The sequence below is a fragment of the Bemisia tabaci genome, chromosome 9 (genome assembly GCF_918797505.1).
Source record: "Bemisia tabaci chromosome 9, PGI_BMITA_v3".
Taxonomy (NCBI): Eukaryota; Metazoa; Arthropoda; class Insecta; order Hemiptera; family Aleyrodidae; genus Bemisia; species Bemisia tabaci.
In genome coordinates this window covers 23,944,225-23,959,485 of record NC_092801.1, presented here as the reverse complement: position 1 = coordinate 23,959,485, position 15,261 = coordinate 23,944,225, and the positions used below count along the sequence as shown (strand labels likewise).

Sequence of the window (15,261 nt, the reverse complement as noted above, 5' to 3'; positions counted from 1 at the left end):
TCGGCACCATTGCTTACTCTTTAACGACAGATTCTGCTGCCATCTGGCGTAGGAGACTTATCTTACGATTCATTGAAAATCCGCCTGAGTTCAAAATTCAAGTGTTTGTTTTAATCCTGCAATATCCTTTTTTCTTTTCAGGGCTACACATATGTTTCCAAGTCAACACTTGGGCATCGTTGGCCAACATGAACTAGCAGTAGACTCATTGGACATATCATACGATGGTCAGTATGTTGCCTCCAGTTCAGCCGACTTGAAGCTCAGATTTTGGCCCATAGCTTATTTTCAAGATATTGAAATCTCGCACAAAGATAAGGCAACAAAAGCCAAGAAAAACTTCAATCTGCCCTCATCGAAAGCGGTGAACCCCTCTAATTTTTTCTCCGGTCTTATGTAAGTGATGTAAATATGTACCATTCAATATAAATGTTCTTGTTCATATTATATTGGTTGTATTTTGTTGATTTTCACCGCAGCTTTTATTTGAAGGTTAGGATTTTGGTCTCCGAAACAGTTAGGAAAAATCGAATCTCAATTTCAAAGGCAACTTTTTAAAGGCAATTTGAAAGGATTGTTTCAAAACCATAGATCTCAGTTGTTCAGAATATTAACTGGAAGGTTTTTGTTTGAGAAATCAAAATGAAAACAATCTGATATCAAATTTCTAAATAAATTTATTTAGCTGTTCTCAGGATACCTAAATCTTTTATTTTTGAGACAATTTTGGAGCTTAAACAATAATATTCAGGCATACACACTCTTTTTTTTTTTGTTGCTGTCCCAGCAATTACATTTTTCGTTTCCATTTACTTCATTTTGAAGTTGCTTATTACGTAGCTGAAGCTTTTCTACTAGTGGTTTATGTAAAAAAAACTTCAGGGATAAAATCTAATAAAACACACACAAATATTACTTAACCTAAAACTAAATTCTAATTAGCAAATCTTTTTCTACATTTTTCTTAAAACTTACCCTATCTCTCTTTTACTTATTTCACAGGAAAGTTTCTTACATTTTTTTTTTCTTTTTTTTTGTAGCATTATTATCTTTTTCTCTAGATTTTTATTTTTTGGCAATTTTTTTATGCTAATTCAGTACAATGTATAACAAAAGCTAAAATTTCATTAGAAATACCGTATCATTTTTAAACCTAATGAACACCTTACTTTAATACACAGATAAATACCTTTTTTGATATTACAATTAAGAACACTCAGAAGGAAAGTTCGACTAGATAAAATAAGTTTAAAAATCGTCTATTGCGATAACAGACCCTCTCAAATCTTGGCTGCTGATAGTAAACTCTCAGAAGCGACGTTAAATTTTTTTCCTAGTCCAATCTTGAGAGGTCTTGCGTTTTAGCTCAGATGTTCTTCAAAGATCAAGAAGCTTCAAATTATCAACCTCTAAAGTTTTTAATCTCAAAAAATCACGCGTAAAATATGTCAGAAACCAAAGTTGCAAGCATCTTTCATACATCTCAAATAGTGTCCTTTAATAAATATATCATTCAAAATTCAATTAATCTTACAGTCTAGTATTATCATAATACGGAATCAAAAATATCAGTCAAAGTATGGGTTCCAATCTAACACTGTTTAACCATTTTTCCTTGAGATATTCAGGATTTAAAATTACCTATTGCTACGTAAAATCAAGCAGCCAGTTATCTATCGATTATGCTCGTGTAAAATTAGCGATATGCACAGAGACACCAATCATTAATAAATATCTAAGCTCTAAAATACATCAATATCAAAATGAGTTATTTCATTTTAACAATTATGCACCATGAATATTTGAAGATGCTTAAAAATATCAAACCCCAAAATAAAATCATCACAGAAAGTAGTACAGCCTTTTCAAACATCGAAGCATTATTAAAAACATGTAGAACTATAATTTTTACAAACATTTTTAAAAATTATTTTATAATTAATTATTTCTTTAAATATGCCTGATTGAAAAAAAAGCTAAAAAATCATTGACAGGGAAGAGCAAACTTGTTGCAAAGGGCCTCCATGTTGTGATTCAGTTCGAAGATCGCTAGGGCCAATTTTCTCCGGTGTCCTAAAGGTCTGCAAAAGAAGAAAAGACGCATGAAAATAAATAATTTTGCTTAGAATTTGATGGAAGTCCTCTAATTTATCAGGATTTTCTATATCAAACCAGAGTTATCTACTATAAGCAAAATTTTTGCCCCCCGAAAAAGAGTGAAGATCCCTAATCTCCTATTAAAGTTGGTCAGTGGTATCCACTTTTTTCAACTCATTTGCTGAAGGTAGCAAGTGAACCAAGCTCCTAGGACTTTTTTTAGATTTTTTAAAACCTTAAATGGCAAAGAAACCCTGTTTTGAAAATGCCATAAAAGGACCTGTGTGAAACAATACTTTTAGCGGGCACTGATGACCTAGTCAGGTGAGGGGAATGGCATTTGCTGATTGGCTGAACTCATATTTAGACATTGCCTTGCTTTGTCATCTGGACTGTCAGCTTTTGATTGGTCGGATTTCGATTAGCTTTTCTTCCCCTTAGAAATGATTTTTTTAACTTTTTGGTTTTTTTCATGAAATATCAAGTAGGTAAAATTATACTACAACCCTACAAAAATTTCTGGCACTGACCCATTGTTTGAACCTCAATGAACTACTATGCTGGATAAAGAATTAAGTACTACAGCACATTTTTTTCCATCAAAATTTCAAGGAAAATACGTTGAACTTGTCAAAAAATTTCAAATTAAATCATATGTGAAAAATAGCCGTTCACAATTTACAGTATGAAGAGTAAATGCCAACTTCCAGCCAACTAAAAAACCTTAATCTATGTCAAACCAAATTAAGCGCGAAAATCAACTTCTATGTTAGGCAAGTAACTAAACTTCGGTTTCTCACACTTTTACTTCCTTTCTTGATTCATCAAAATTTTGTCAACAGAAAAAAAATTAGGGTACTGGAATATTTCTCCATCATGAAAAACACATGGAAATAAGTTTTGCGCTTGATTTGACTTGAACAAACTTTAGTTTTTCAGTGAGCGAGAAGTAAGAATCACTTGGACTAAAGCCATTTTGTATTTTCTAATTTACAAGATGATTTGGGAAAGTTTTAATGCGTCCATCGAATCCTGCATCAAATTTAGATTGGGAAAAATATTGTGGTTCTTAATTTTTGTCCCCTCCCTATTCTCATAACTGACCCTGATTTTGCTGATTTAGTATCTGGCTTCGACTCCTTATTGATATCGAAAATACTCATCGACCGTCTCCAATCTAGCAAGTTGCAGCTAATTTTCCGTTCAAAAGTTAATAAACAAAACGATTTTTACTTACATGATCCCAATGTTTTTGAGGTGATCTTCAGTCAATGTCATAAATTGATGAAAATCAATATTGTGCTTTTTAAATACCGGCCAATATTTATCAAGTTGCAACACCGTCAGAAGTGCCAAAAGATCTTGAGCTGCAACAGTTAAATGCTTTTTGATAACGAAAAATCCATTTCAATTCATGTTTCATCCATATTCAAGATATATTTACCCTTTACCTAACAGCATTTCTCCTCCATGGCATCAGTTCTTCCATTGGATTATTATCAAGACTGAGTGAATTAGGTTTTTAGAATGTCTACATTCCTCACAAACGCTAGTTAAGAATTAAAAATATCCGAAAAAACTCAATAGCTTAAGGATCAACTTATTAATTTGTCTTATCAAAGTTGGAGAGCCAGAAAAGCTAGGAGGGAACTTTTTATGCCAAAATGCCAATAACTCAGGGAAATTTTGAGGAATTTTACAGGAAAAAGGTATTAATTTCTCCCTGCTCAGCCTAACCTTATCTTTCAAATTTTTACGTCCATCGAAGCAGAATTTTAGAAAATGTTTCACTTCAGTAAAGAAAACTGAAAGTTTTAGGTAAATTTTTGAAATTATAGATAGTAACTTTTTTTATGATGCATTTTGGTACATTATAACTCAGAAAAGTGAGAAACTATCTTCCTGAGGTCTACAGTGACTCATACACTGGATAAAAACCATGCCAATTTACCATAAATTCACCTTTAACATTCCTTAGCATCTGAAGTTTTAATGAATCGCAGTAATTATTCTCGCACCAATAAAGTTAATTTTCCATCTTATTACTATTTGAAATATTACACTTACATGGATCACTCTGAAGTAACTGGAGAATCCCAGCTTGATTACGATTGTATGCTATGGTGTATGCCGTTTCATTATTATTATTAACAATGTGAGGATCTGCTCCATTCGTCAGAAGTAAATCAGCAATCACTGTCATTCCATCTTCAGCACTCATCATCAGAGCTGTCATGCCATTGCAAGTTCTGAAATTTCAAAAGGTTATCCTTATACAGCATCTTTACCTCAAGTATTTTCTTTTTCTTTTTTAAAAAAAAAATTGAAAAAAATATTGATGTAATTTCAAAGATGGAATAAATTACCATGAAACACTATGAAGTCCATGAAACTACAGTGTTCGTTTTCCGAGAGCCAAAAATATTGAAGGTTGAAGGCAGACTAAACTCGCTTCTCATTTTCATAAGCCAGTCATGCTTATGTCACAATCGTGTAACTAAACGCACCTTTTTATCTTGATCGCTGTGTTTCAAAATTTCGAGTTGTATTTCATCCTTCCAAAATGAATGAATTTAATATTTTTACATGAAATTTTTAGGGAATATTTTTTTTTTCACTGAGATTAAGAAAAATCATGCAAACCATCTCGGTTCTCTGTAATGAAGTATTTTTAATTCAAAAGGCATTAATTGGCCAAAATCTGAACCGTTCATGTTTAAATAATACCTGAAATTTTTCACTGTTATAGGCTCATGTTTAATCATTCAGCGCAGAAAATCTAAAAAAAATCATGTGCATCCAAGTCATGGTCAAGTCAAAATTCATAATCTCATCACAAAACGAGACCTTGTTCCTTAGGCAGTTTACAAATTCAAATACATGTAGCAGTAAATTTTGCTCATGTCTAGTGGAAAGGAATCAAGTGTATTGTTGTACTACTAAGACTGCACAACTTTCTCTTCGCCCCATTAAAAGGTGAAAATATACTAAAAAGTGCACTGAATGGAGATGTTGCATGTGTGAAGAATTTGCGATTTGACTGTTGATTCTTATGTAAAAGTTCGCGAGAAACATGATGTGGCCACTGGTTTTCTCTGAAATTAACTCCCAAGCTCCAAAAAAGCTCTCAAGTTGGGGCCAAAATGGAGCGGATATCCCATGCTATTCTGAGAGTCCACCTCTACACCAAAACAAACTCTCCATGCAAAGATAGGGGGCAAATACATTGACAGGGCTGCCACTTTATTTGGGGACTCCACAACTGAAAACACGGCATCACTGCTAATGTATTTGCTCCTTATCTTCGCATGGAGAGTTTGTCTTGATGGAGAGGTGGACTCACAGGATAGCGTGGGATATTCCCTCCATTCTGGCCTCAACTTGAGAGCTGTTTTTGAGCTTGGGAGATGATTTCAGAGAAAACCAGTGGCACCATCTTGTTTCTCGCGAACTTTTACATAAGAATCAACAGTCAAATCGCAATTTCTCTTACATGCAACATCTCCATTGTTTTCTTTTTTAAGCTTTGAAAGCTTCTCGAAAGCAGTAGCATAATCTCAGTGCAACTAAAATTAACGTTGTTCCTCTTTGCCAAACTCAGTGGGTATGTTTTTAATAATGAAGTTCTATATTACCTTGCATCAATATCAATACCCTTCGAAATCAAAAATTTTGCAGCGTGTAATTGTCCCGCTGAGACTGCATGATGGAGGGCGGTCCAACCATTCATATCTTGAATGTTTACCACAAAATCCTGCAAAGTTAACAGATAATGGAATAATTATCTTCTCTATTCAACAGACAGAATGCATTATTTAGATACAGAATCGTAGCAACTGCATTCGATGTTCCCAAATTTCCTTTAATTTGTTTTGACAAAACTATATCACCATAATTAAGGGGCTTTCCAAATAAAGGGACCCAATTCAAAGGGGGGTTATAAATGCTCAAAGGCTCTCATGTTTTTATGACCGTTTCAAAAATGCTTGATTTCTCCAAAGTAGAGGAGGTGAATAAAAAACTTTGTATCTGATACTGCCACAGGGAACCCAGCTACAATAGCAACTATCAATGCCCTGCTATCTTGCAATAATTATGTTTTTTTAAATTCACACAAATAAGAGGTTTCAAAGTCTGAGGGGAACATATGTTTTGGACTCACCTTACAAACCATATTCAATATAGTCAAGTTGTCCAAGTTGGCAGCCACCATTAAAGCAGTCCTACCATGACATTTTTTGCTTTGATACTGGATGGGAACTTTCATATCAATTAGAAGCTTCACAATATCTTCGTGTCCATAACAGCATGCATACATCAACGGCGTATACCCTTTAGAATTTTCTTTTGAGCCCATAATTAATCCATCTCTAAAATATGCACATGGAAAAGCTTTATGATTAGATTTTCTCGGCAAGGAGTGTTTAAGATCAAGGTAACACACCTGAAAGGGAACTGAATCTGTGTGAAGGTGTGTTTCACGGGGAAGAAGGACTGACAAAATCAATATATAAGGCAAACAAATCTGAGACAGATTTTGTTAACTTCACAAGTAACCAATAGAATAAGCGGCTCAGAAAATATGTTAGTTGACAAGGGACAGATTTGATAGAATCTCAAAAATTATTCAATACTTAATCATGTTCATCGCTTTTTCTTGCAAGTTACTGAGATGAGTTATTTTCCTTGTGATCCTTCAGGATATTACACTTTTTTTGCACATTTAATGAGAATGAAATCAGGCGTACTGTAAGTATTTTAAATTTAAAAATTAAAGTTTGAATATGATTTGAAGTAGACGCATAGGTATTTGTGATTCTCTTAAAAGTCCGAAGGAAAATATTTTATTTGGCTAAAAATTGCTCTCTCTCTCTCTCTCTCTCCCTGATGTATCCTGTAATAAATAACTTACCTGTTTAGTAATCTTATAACAACGTCTGATTGATTCATAGCGCAAGCAGTGTGGACATCCATTTCATAGTAAGCCATAATTTTTGTAGAATAGTACGAGTTATAAGGTCACTTTATACAATGTTATCAACTGTTCGACACCTAAAGCAAAGGAAAACAATTGCATTAACAAATGTTTCTCTCCATTACAGACTCCCTTCTCACTGATAATTTTCATTTTGATTTGTGGCAAATCTCATGATTACTTATCAAAATGTCGTTTGAAAAACCTGAGTGCAGCTTGTTCTCTGGCTCAAAGTCACTTTCATAGGAAGGTATCAATGGTTTGCAAACATCCTGATAGATTCTGACCAAACTTTGAGAATGATCATCGAAGCATAATGCATATTTTCTTAATTATCAGGAGCATAAGTCTACCCCCTCGTTTCACTGGACAGTCATGTAAATAAAAAAAATGCGGGAAAAATAGGATCAATTCTCACACTTTAAATATCTAAAATAAAATTAGTTCTATCCACGAACAAGTTGATGCTTTTGAACTAAGTTTTTCTCTTTTACCTGGAAAGGAATGAGTAATATTTTTCAACAGACTTACCTATTCTATCAATTTCTAGTACGATTTATTGCATTCATGAGCTGGGTAAATGACATCAAGATATTCAACGGCATCAAAAACAAGTATAGAGAGTGTGTATGAAAATTTTAAACTCTAAAATAACGCTGCATGAACATCAGGCTTCAACGGTTGGATTGTACTGAAAGTTTCAACGGAAGGTTTGCAGCCTATGTATTCAAAGTTATCTCACTCCTGGTTCGAGGCTAGTTTCAGTGACTGGATCCCAAACTTCCTTATCAAAGAAGATCTTTCCTTTCTCCCCTATCTTTGCGCTTATCCATGGTTCGATGCGTCAATTTGATAAAACCGCCAAAAAGGGCGTAACAGCGTTGCCAAAGCACCATTATTTTCCGGTTTCCACGCAAGCTTGTTTTCAAACCGGGAAGATGGCACAGAATCCAGAAAATCTTGTGAATTCCGTCTTTTTTTTATAATTTCTACGGCATTGAGTAACAAAAAATTATCATTTAATCTAATCTACCATTATTGACATCGATTAAATTCGATTTTGTGTGATCTGGCAACGCTGTCGTGTTATCACGACGTGGGCAGCGGCGAAGATTACGGTAGGTCAAGTTGCATCTTCAATTACTTTTTGAGTCGTTTGGAGGACAAAGGAAAACCGTGACTTGCTATTGACACGTCGATTTTCTTCACACATTGCGTGATAACACAAGTATATCCATTAGTGCCGGCTGTCATCTGATAATTATCATTATGCAAGCTGTCCTGCCCTCCTGTCGTGCCGCCCTCCAAGGTGTTCGAGGACCGTTTCAGTCTGTTTACAGCTCTGCTTCTGCCAGTCGTGTTTTATCAGCCAAACTCCAACCGTTTCTCTCTCTAAATTCTTCATTCCATTTAACGTCCATCATGCCCATCAAAGTAAGTATCTCTCAACTTATAATCCTGCTTTCAGCTGTGTATCTCACAGAGCCAAATCTGAAATGCTGATATCAATGCAGAAATGCAATTTTGAGGTTAATTTTTTGAAATATATCGCCGGGTTCATGCCGACTTTTCATGAGGTTATATACTGCTTTTTAATAGTATTATGTTTTTTCATCATTTTGGTTTTTCCTCACATTTATTTCGAAGTAATCTTCAAGCATGTATTTTGCTTGATATGATCGGACATCGAGTCTGACTCCTTCATGTCGTTGCAACCGGCATGGAGTGTATCAAGAATGACAATGCCAATTTAAGTATCTGAATGGTTCTTCCAAGTGGTGCATCTCATTAAGTGATGATCTCATACAAAGAACACTCCAGTTGTCGGCAAGTTATGCTGAAGGTTCTACACTTGACTTCGCAATAGTCAAGTTTCTGCAATTTTTTTGATTATGTAATCTGCTGACTCCAGCAGCTACCTCCAGGTATTCTCATGTGTAATACCTATCAATAGCCGCGGTTATTGCTTTGAATACTCCCCTCTTTCCTCGGAGTATCAATGGTCATTGTCTCTGAGAATTCCAGACATTGAAGAGGATATGCAATCTTTTAATCGTTGAGTAGACTGATGCAACCAAGTCTCAGGACTTTCCTCACCCACTTGTCTACTCACTAATTTTTTTCCAGGTAATTTTCATGAAAACAGTAGAGGCAGTTCCAGGGATTTGAAGTATTTATATATCTGCACATTCAATGAGGTCTTTAGTACCTAGGTCAGAAAGTCAGTCAGAATAAAAATTTCGCTTGCGCACTAAATGTTAATGTAAAATCTAGTAATATAATCATCTAAGGTGCTTTTATTCGTCACAAATCTTACAACTTTAACATCTTAAAAATTGTGTTGATACTCACTAGTACATTTGTTGAATTAAGTTTGCCATCTTCAGTTTTTACCACCAGAAAATCAGCAACAATGCAAGTAAGTTAAGAGTCAGGCATTCTGTGCTAATGTCTTTTAGCCAGCATGCTAATTGCACTCATTTACTTTTGCTCCGAAAAATTCTAAGAAAAAACTGACTTTTTTTCAATGATGCCTCAAATAAATGGCTAAAGTGCCAAACAAAGTATCTTCCTTTTTGACATTGCAGATTTCCTGTCATACCTAGTTTATTTTTTCTTTAGAAAACAAATCAACGTAATTTTTTGAAAACTCCTTTGATTTTTGTATTCTTTTAGAGAAGTATTCCATATAATTTCAAGCATTAGTGTCGGCTCCTTTTTCTTCGAAAAAATATAATAGGCGTGAAAATTTTGAAACACAGCGATGTAGGTACAACGTTTTGCATCTCGGCCATCTAAATGTATTTCCTCGTTTAGAATTTATTATCTTTGAATTTTCAAAATCTTGGTAATTAATTAATTTTTGTTTCTCTAATACAGGTCGGAGACCAAATTCCTTGCGCAGAGCTGTATGAAGATACACCAGCAAACAAAATCAATATCGCAGAGTACGTAAAGGGCAAAAAAATAGTTCTGTTTGCAGTTCCCGGGGCTTTCACCCCAGGTTGTTCCAAGGTAAGCAAGCATACCGCAGGACCATCATTTCAACCGACGGATTAATCATGATTCATAACCAACATAACAATGCTTTTCACGTCCTGCTTTTTTTCCTATCTATTTTACAATATATTCAAAAAAGGAACTGGGAAGGTTTAAGTTTTGGTGGGAAAAATAGCGAAGAGTGTGACTTTGGAGTTTTTGGATATTTTGTTCTTTGTTTTGGCAAAGTTTGGTTTCACTGGCCAACTTCTAAGTCCTTTAAGCAAAACTGTGTGAAAAAAAGAAGAAATATTTTGTCAACTTCGACAGCTTTCGCTGAAACTAGAGACAAACATTGCATAATCCAAGTCAAAATTGCAAATTATCAATTCATCAACTGATATGGTTTCCAGTTTGATTGTGAAAACTGCCAATTTTAATGACTGATATGGTTTCCAGTTTGATTGTGAAAACTGATAGTAGGTAAGCTTTCTAATAGGTAATTAAAGTAGTGCATCGCCAAAAATCTTAAAGTGTTATTAGATTGCCCAAGCAAGTTTAAACATTTTCCTCCATTATCATTGGCGTTTCATCGCTGTGCACTAAAGTTAACTAACTGTAAATTTTAACTATAGTTAGCTCAAAACTTGACCTCATGCCTTCATAAAATCATGGTGTCAATGATTTGGAAAACAGAAATTTACTAGAAACTATAAGTATCCAAGAAAATTAGTAAGTTGGTCAGGGAATTGGTCCTAAAAACTAAGAATTTCCTCACTCTTCCCTTTGAGATCAAGGTACTTACAATGAAAATTTTCATGTGGACAAGGCCTTAAAAAAGCAATTAAAGTATTGAAAATGTTGATTTTTCCTCAAATAAGTATTTGAGAAAAATCTTGTTTTTTTTCAAGAGTATCCATGGTAAATGATAGGAAGTTCCAGGTTTTCATCGTTAAATTTTCCCATGGAAATCATAAAAAAATTAGGAATGAAATAAAATCTCAAATTCTTGACAGTCTGTTTAAAATTCAAAATCGAATGTCACATAATGGCAAATTGATCTATCATCATTTTAGCTTTTCCAGAGTTTATGAAAGGTTTCTTTTTATGTTTGTGCCCTGAAGTACTAGATTCAGCCTCTACTCTAGATTTAAGGTTCCAATTGTTATTTGATTTGCCTGAACTAGGTAAACTGACAAGTGTCATGGGTTCTTAACCTATCTGAATAACATTCATTGCAATTGCCATTATTTAGATTAAGAGTTGATTTGTAGACTAGTCGAGTGGAGTATTTCTACTTGTAAGTAACTATATATACAGAAAAAACCATAAATGAAATGTGTCTGACCCACCAAAATGAAAACCAGGACGTCCAAGAAGTGTAACATAGGAGCTTAATTGAAATCCTTGGACCTTTTTTCTTCATTAAATGACATCAATATTGTATTAAATCCTCCGCACCGTAAATGTAGGGCAGAAAACATTAATTATTCAGCAACAACATTAACAATGCCTCGGACGATCTCATCGATGCGTAACTGATTAAAAGACCCCTGCTTAATTTTCAGTCATATAAAATGCACTACCCCATTCTGTCACTCTTAATTGGATAGTAGAACTCTTCCTGTGCCTTTTAGCTTGATACTGTCGCTAATTTTGTTTACAAGAAGGAAATGAAGTTTTTTTGTATGCCCTGTCTCATGACTATAGAATTTCATAAGAAATTACTGCAGGTTTCTGTGGCCCACATTTGTCTGCAAGTGATATTTTTTAAGTTGATTTTTCACTGGGCATTAGTTCTGTAAGCTCAAATTACACGGTACAAAAATTCATTTCATTGTCACTCAACCAGACAACAAAGAATCGTCTCATCAAACTTCCATTTTCATTTCTTGTGAGGATAGTGAAACCTTTTCTTCGCTATTCATGCACTCAAGCATGCAATTTAAATAGTAATCAGAAGCTGGTTTCCTTCGTCTTGTACATTCAATTTTCCAAATTGTATGTGTCATCTTGTTACACCGTGAAACTACTATTATTGATGGGTATTTGCCATCGGGTCTTTAATTTTTTATTAGATAATTGATTGCATTGGTCTAACATTTATACTGCAAAGTAAAATTAGGATGACAAGTTTTTGAAGTCATTGGAAACGTGAAAAGTTAGAAAATGTTGCCCAACCCTGAAAAGTCAAGCAATTCTGTTGTATAACCTTGTTATCATTTCCTAATTCATTCACATGTTTCATCAACTTAATTTAGAACCTCTGCCTGTAAATTCTCGAATCTTGAATGTTGTTCAGTTTCAGGGGACTGCTATGTTTTTTTATTTTTATTTTTGTGGAAAACATTTTTATGAAAAATTATGTTAAAAAAATAAGGAAAAACATCAAAGTTATAGAATCTTACGTTCAAAAGCCCTAAAAAGTCATGGAAAATTCTGAAATCCAAGAAAACTTGTCTGCTTGATAAATATCATTCATTAGTAAGACTTCTTAATGAACATTTTCTGTATATTTCCTCTGCTTGTTTTTTCAGACACATCTACCTGGCTATGTAGCTGATGCAGACAAACTAAAATCCAAAGGCATTAGCGAAATCATCTGCGTTTCAGTCAATGATCCATTTGTGATGGGTGCCTGGGGCAAGGATCAGAATGTGAATGGAAAGGTATTAAGCCTCTTGTTACTTTCTTGCTTTGTTTTTAAAGGGTGTTGAATTCGAAGTAGATGGAATTCTGTCCAAAAAGAAGAGGGCTTCATGAGTCCCCCGAGTTTTATGCCCATTTTTCTGTAAGACAGTCCAGAGCAACTAATTCGTCTGGCATAAGCCGTTTTTGCTAATGGCTCCATGCTGCTCCTGAGAATATTTAAAATTATAAAACAGCTATGTGCGTCTAGTGACTGCACCTTAAATACTACAGTTTACAACATAAAAAGCGGCAGATGAAGGGTCGAGTCAGGGAAGCAGTTCAATTTCTTGTCTGAGGGTTGATCGGCTTCAGTGAGCCTGGGTCCTTTGAATGTGCCAACATACCTGTGTTTCAACTCTTGAAAATTATATCGAGCCGCTTACCTGACTCTACCCCTCAGCCGCCACTTATCTTATCATAGGCAGTTACCTTTTCCATTGATCTGCTTATGCTCATTGCAAAGTGTGTTGTTAATGCATAAAAAAGAAGACATGAAAGAAGGTCCAGGTGTGTCGAAAAGTTCTTCGTATTTTTTACTTATTTTACATGGTATTTTTTATTATTTTTTATTTTACTATTGGTTGATGTCATCAACATCTTTAGGAAGATGAAGCAATACCAAAAAGTTAGTTTTCGTCAAAAGTTTTAAAAAGTCGTACATCTTTTGTAACATCCCAGTATTCAATATTATGAAATTTCAAACCCAAAACATAATTATATTTCTATAATTAACGCTTTGAAAACTGCAAGCAAGGAGCGCAGTCAGTGGCTGGCGTGGTCCTCAGTCTAAGGGTTGAAACATCCACTCATATTGTTTCTCTCGAAGGACCTGGACTTGCTAATCAATCCTTAAACAAAGAACCGTGTTGTTCACCAGCCCACCTTACCACCCATCAGTTTTGGTGGTGTCAACTGTAGTTATCAAATTCAATGTACATTTAAGAAAAAAATGAAGCCATTAAGCTAAAATATCTTATTCTAAAGTTCACAACAAGAACATTTTCTACAACTGAAATCAAAACTGAGCATACAGTTTTCATGTCTATTAACTTGTATCACCTTGAAGTACTTCATTTTCAAAGACATGTTATTTTTGATGATTACCACAGGAAAAATTTCAAAAATTTGATTCAAAATGTTTTCTTATCCGGAGCAATTGTGGCACTGGATGCAAGAAGAGCACTTCTCGATTGCAGTGTTTCAGAATCTCTGTTGCTAATTAATTCCTCGGAAAAGAATTTAATGGGTGATTTTGCCAGAATTCTTTCCATAGAAAATTGTAGAATCATCAGGAATATTCAGTAAAATTTTTAGTGAAATGAATGCATACTCTTTCCTTACAATGAATGAAATATCAGAGGAGACTCTGAAACACTGCAACTGAGAAGTGCCCTTTTCGCATTCAGTGCCTCAATTACAACCGTTAACTTGCGTAGTTTTCAGGTCCTAAAAATTTCCTTTTTCTCTGCTTGTAAGCCATTGGAAGACAAATTTAAATTTTTTTTAATTCTTATTCCTTCATTGTTGCAGGTAAAACTCTTAGCGGACCCCTCTGCAGCTTTCACAAAAGCTCTCGAATTAGATACTGATATTCCACCTTTGGGCGGTACCCGATCCAAGCGTTACTCAATGGTCATTGATGATGGCAAAGTAACACAATTGAACGTAGAACCAGACGGAACTGGACTCTCATGCTCGCTCTCCAAGAGTCTAAATGTCTAAGTGGCAGCTTCTCGCACCATCACATCCTATCACAAAACACACCTAGTTGTGCCATCTGAGCAAACGTCAAATTATTCCACTATTCACTGTAATCGTTTTTTCGTTCTAATGTTAATCACGGTTTTGTTTTGTTCCTCATTTTTCTATTTATTTTAATCGTACTGCACCTAAAAATTCGGTGTTTCAAAGAAATCAATACAATACATCCAACAGTTATCAAAAAATTGTTTTCTTTCTTACTATGATACTAAACATCAGCCCTTGAACCATCTTTTATCAGAGGCATGTAGCATCGGTGAAACTGCAAGAACGGATATTCCCTGTAAAGCTGCCTTTAAAAGGAGATGAAACCAACATAATAGCTTGGAATTTTCACTGAATAAGAAAAATCACCAAAATTTTCAAGAAGTACCTTTGAGTGGTTTTCGATGTAGGAAATATATTATAGCAGAAGTCTACATTGTCGCAAACCATGACACATATCTCTGCAGTTTCATCATCAATATTAACTTCACCATCAAATCACCTCTCTAAGTGAATTTTTGCAAGATGGATTCATACCTTTTTTTCTACGATCCTGTAGTATAAGGACAGAAATACGTTTCGCATCTGAAAAGTTTGAAAACTTCTAATTAGATTTTACTTTTTCAAGAGAATATTGCCGCATATTTTTGCACGGAAATTCAGAAAATATTCATGAGAATTCAGAGAAAAATCAAGCAAAGTTTCATGCAGTAAAGTTATGGCAGAAGTCTACATCGTTGCAAATCATGTCACTTGTTTCTGTAGTTTTATTG

At 34.6% G+C, this 15,261-nt stretch overlaps 3 protein-coding genes across 5 annotated transcripts in view; 2 read left to right on the top strand and 1 right to left on the bottom strand.

Moving 5' to 3' along the window:
• Positions 1 to 447, top strand: part of LOC109039235 (WD repeat-containing protein 55 homolog) — a 180,370-nt gene extending 179,923 nt beyond the window's left edge. For both annotated transcript variants that reach the window (XM_072304093.1, XM_019054640.2), the window contains one exon: positions 142 to 447. In XM_072304093.1, coding sequence (XP_072160194.1) covers positions 142 to 400 — 259 coding nt within the window. In that variant the 3' untranslated portion in view covers positions 401 to 447. The remainder of the gene's footprint in view (positions 1 to 141) is intronic.
• Positions 448 to 659: 212 nt separating this feature from the next.
• LOC109039236 (uncharacterized) lies at positions 660 to 7,812 on the bottom strand. Its single transcript, XM_019054642.2, has 7 exons — positions 7,604 to 7,812; positions 7,010 to 7,149; positions 6,260 to 6,467; positions 5,733 to 5,851; positions 4,165 to 4,346; positions 3,335 to 3,464; positions 660 to 2,081 (listed from the first exon to the last, which is right to left on the bottom strand). The coding sequence occupies exons 2-7, from the start codon at positions 7,084 to 7,086 to the stop codon at positions 1,985 to 1,987; spliced, it is 813 nt and encodes a 270-aa protein (XP_018910187.2). The 5' UTR covers positions 7,087 to 7,149; positions 7,604 to 7,812; the 3' UTR covers positions 660 to 1,984.
• Positions 7,813 to 8,212: 400 nt separating this feature from the next.
• Positions 8,213 to 14,511, top strand: Prx5 (Peroxiredoxin 5). Of its 2 annotated transcripts, none has more exons than XM_019054643.2 (4): positions 8,213 to 8,506; positions 9,953 to 10,087; positions 12,589 to 12,720; positions 14,273 to 14,511. In XM_019054643.2, the coding sequence occupies exons 1-4, from the start codon at positions 8,342 to 8,344 to the stop codon at positions 14,462 to 14,464; spliced, it is 624 nt and encodes a 207-aa protein (XP_018910188.1). In that variant the 5' UTR covers positions 8,213 to 8,341; the 3' UTR covers positions 14,465 to 14,511. The 2 variants fall into 2 exon arrangements, with proteins under 2 accessions (XP_018910188.1, XP_018910189.1); XM_019054644.2 differs by lacking the exon at positions 8,213 to 8,506 and adding an exon at positions 9,315 to 9,491.
• The last annotated feature ends 750 nt before the right edge of the window (positions 14,512 to 15,261 follow it).

Coding starts and splice junctions, on each gene's coding strand:
- LOC109039236 (XM_019054642.2), bottom strand. CDS start 7,086: ATGGCTTACTATGAAATGGATGTCCACACTGCTTGCGCTATGAATCAA. Junction 4,347..5,732: donor GGTATTGATATTGATGCAAG/GTAATATAGAAC, acceptor TTGAAATTTCAG/AACTTGCAATGGCATGACAG. Junction 3,465..4,164: donor GTTACTTCAGAGTGATCCAT/GTAAGTGTAATA, acceptor TAACTGTTGCAG/CTCAAGATCTTTTGGCACTT.
- Prx5 (XM_019054643.2), top strand. CDS start 8,342: ATGCAAGCTGTCCTGCCCTCCTGTCGTGCCGCCCTCCAAGGTGTTCGA. Junction 10,088..12,588: donor TCACCCCAGGTTGTTCCAAG/GTAAGCAAGCAT, acceptor TTGTTTTTTCAG/ACACATCTACCTGGCTATGT. Junction 12,721..14,272: donor ATCAGAATGTGAATGGAAAG/GTATTAAGCCTC, acceptor TCATTGTTGCAG/GTAAAACTCTTAGCGGACCC.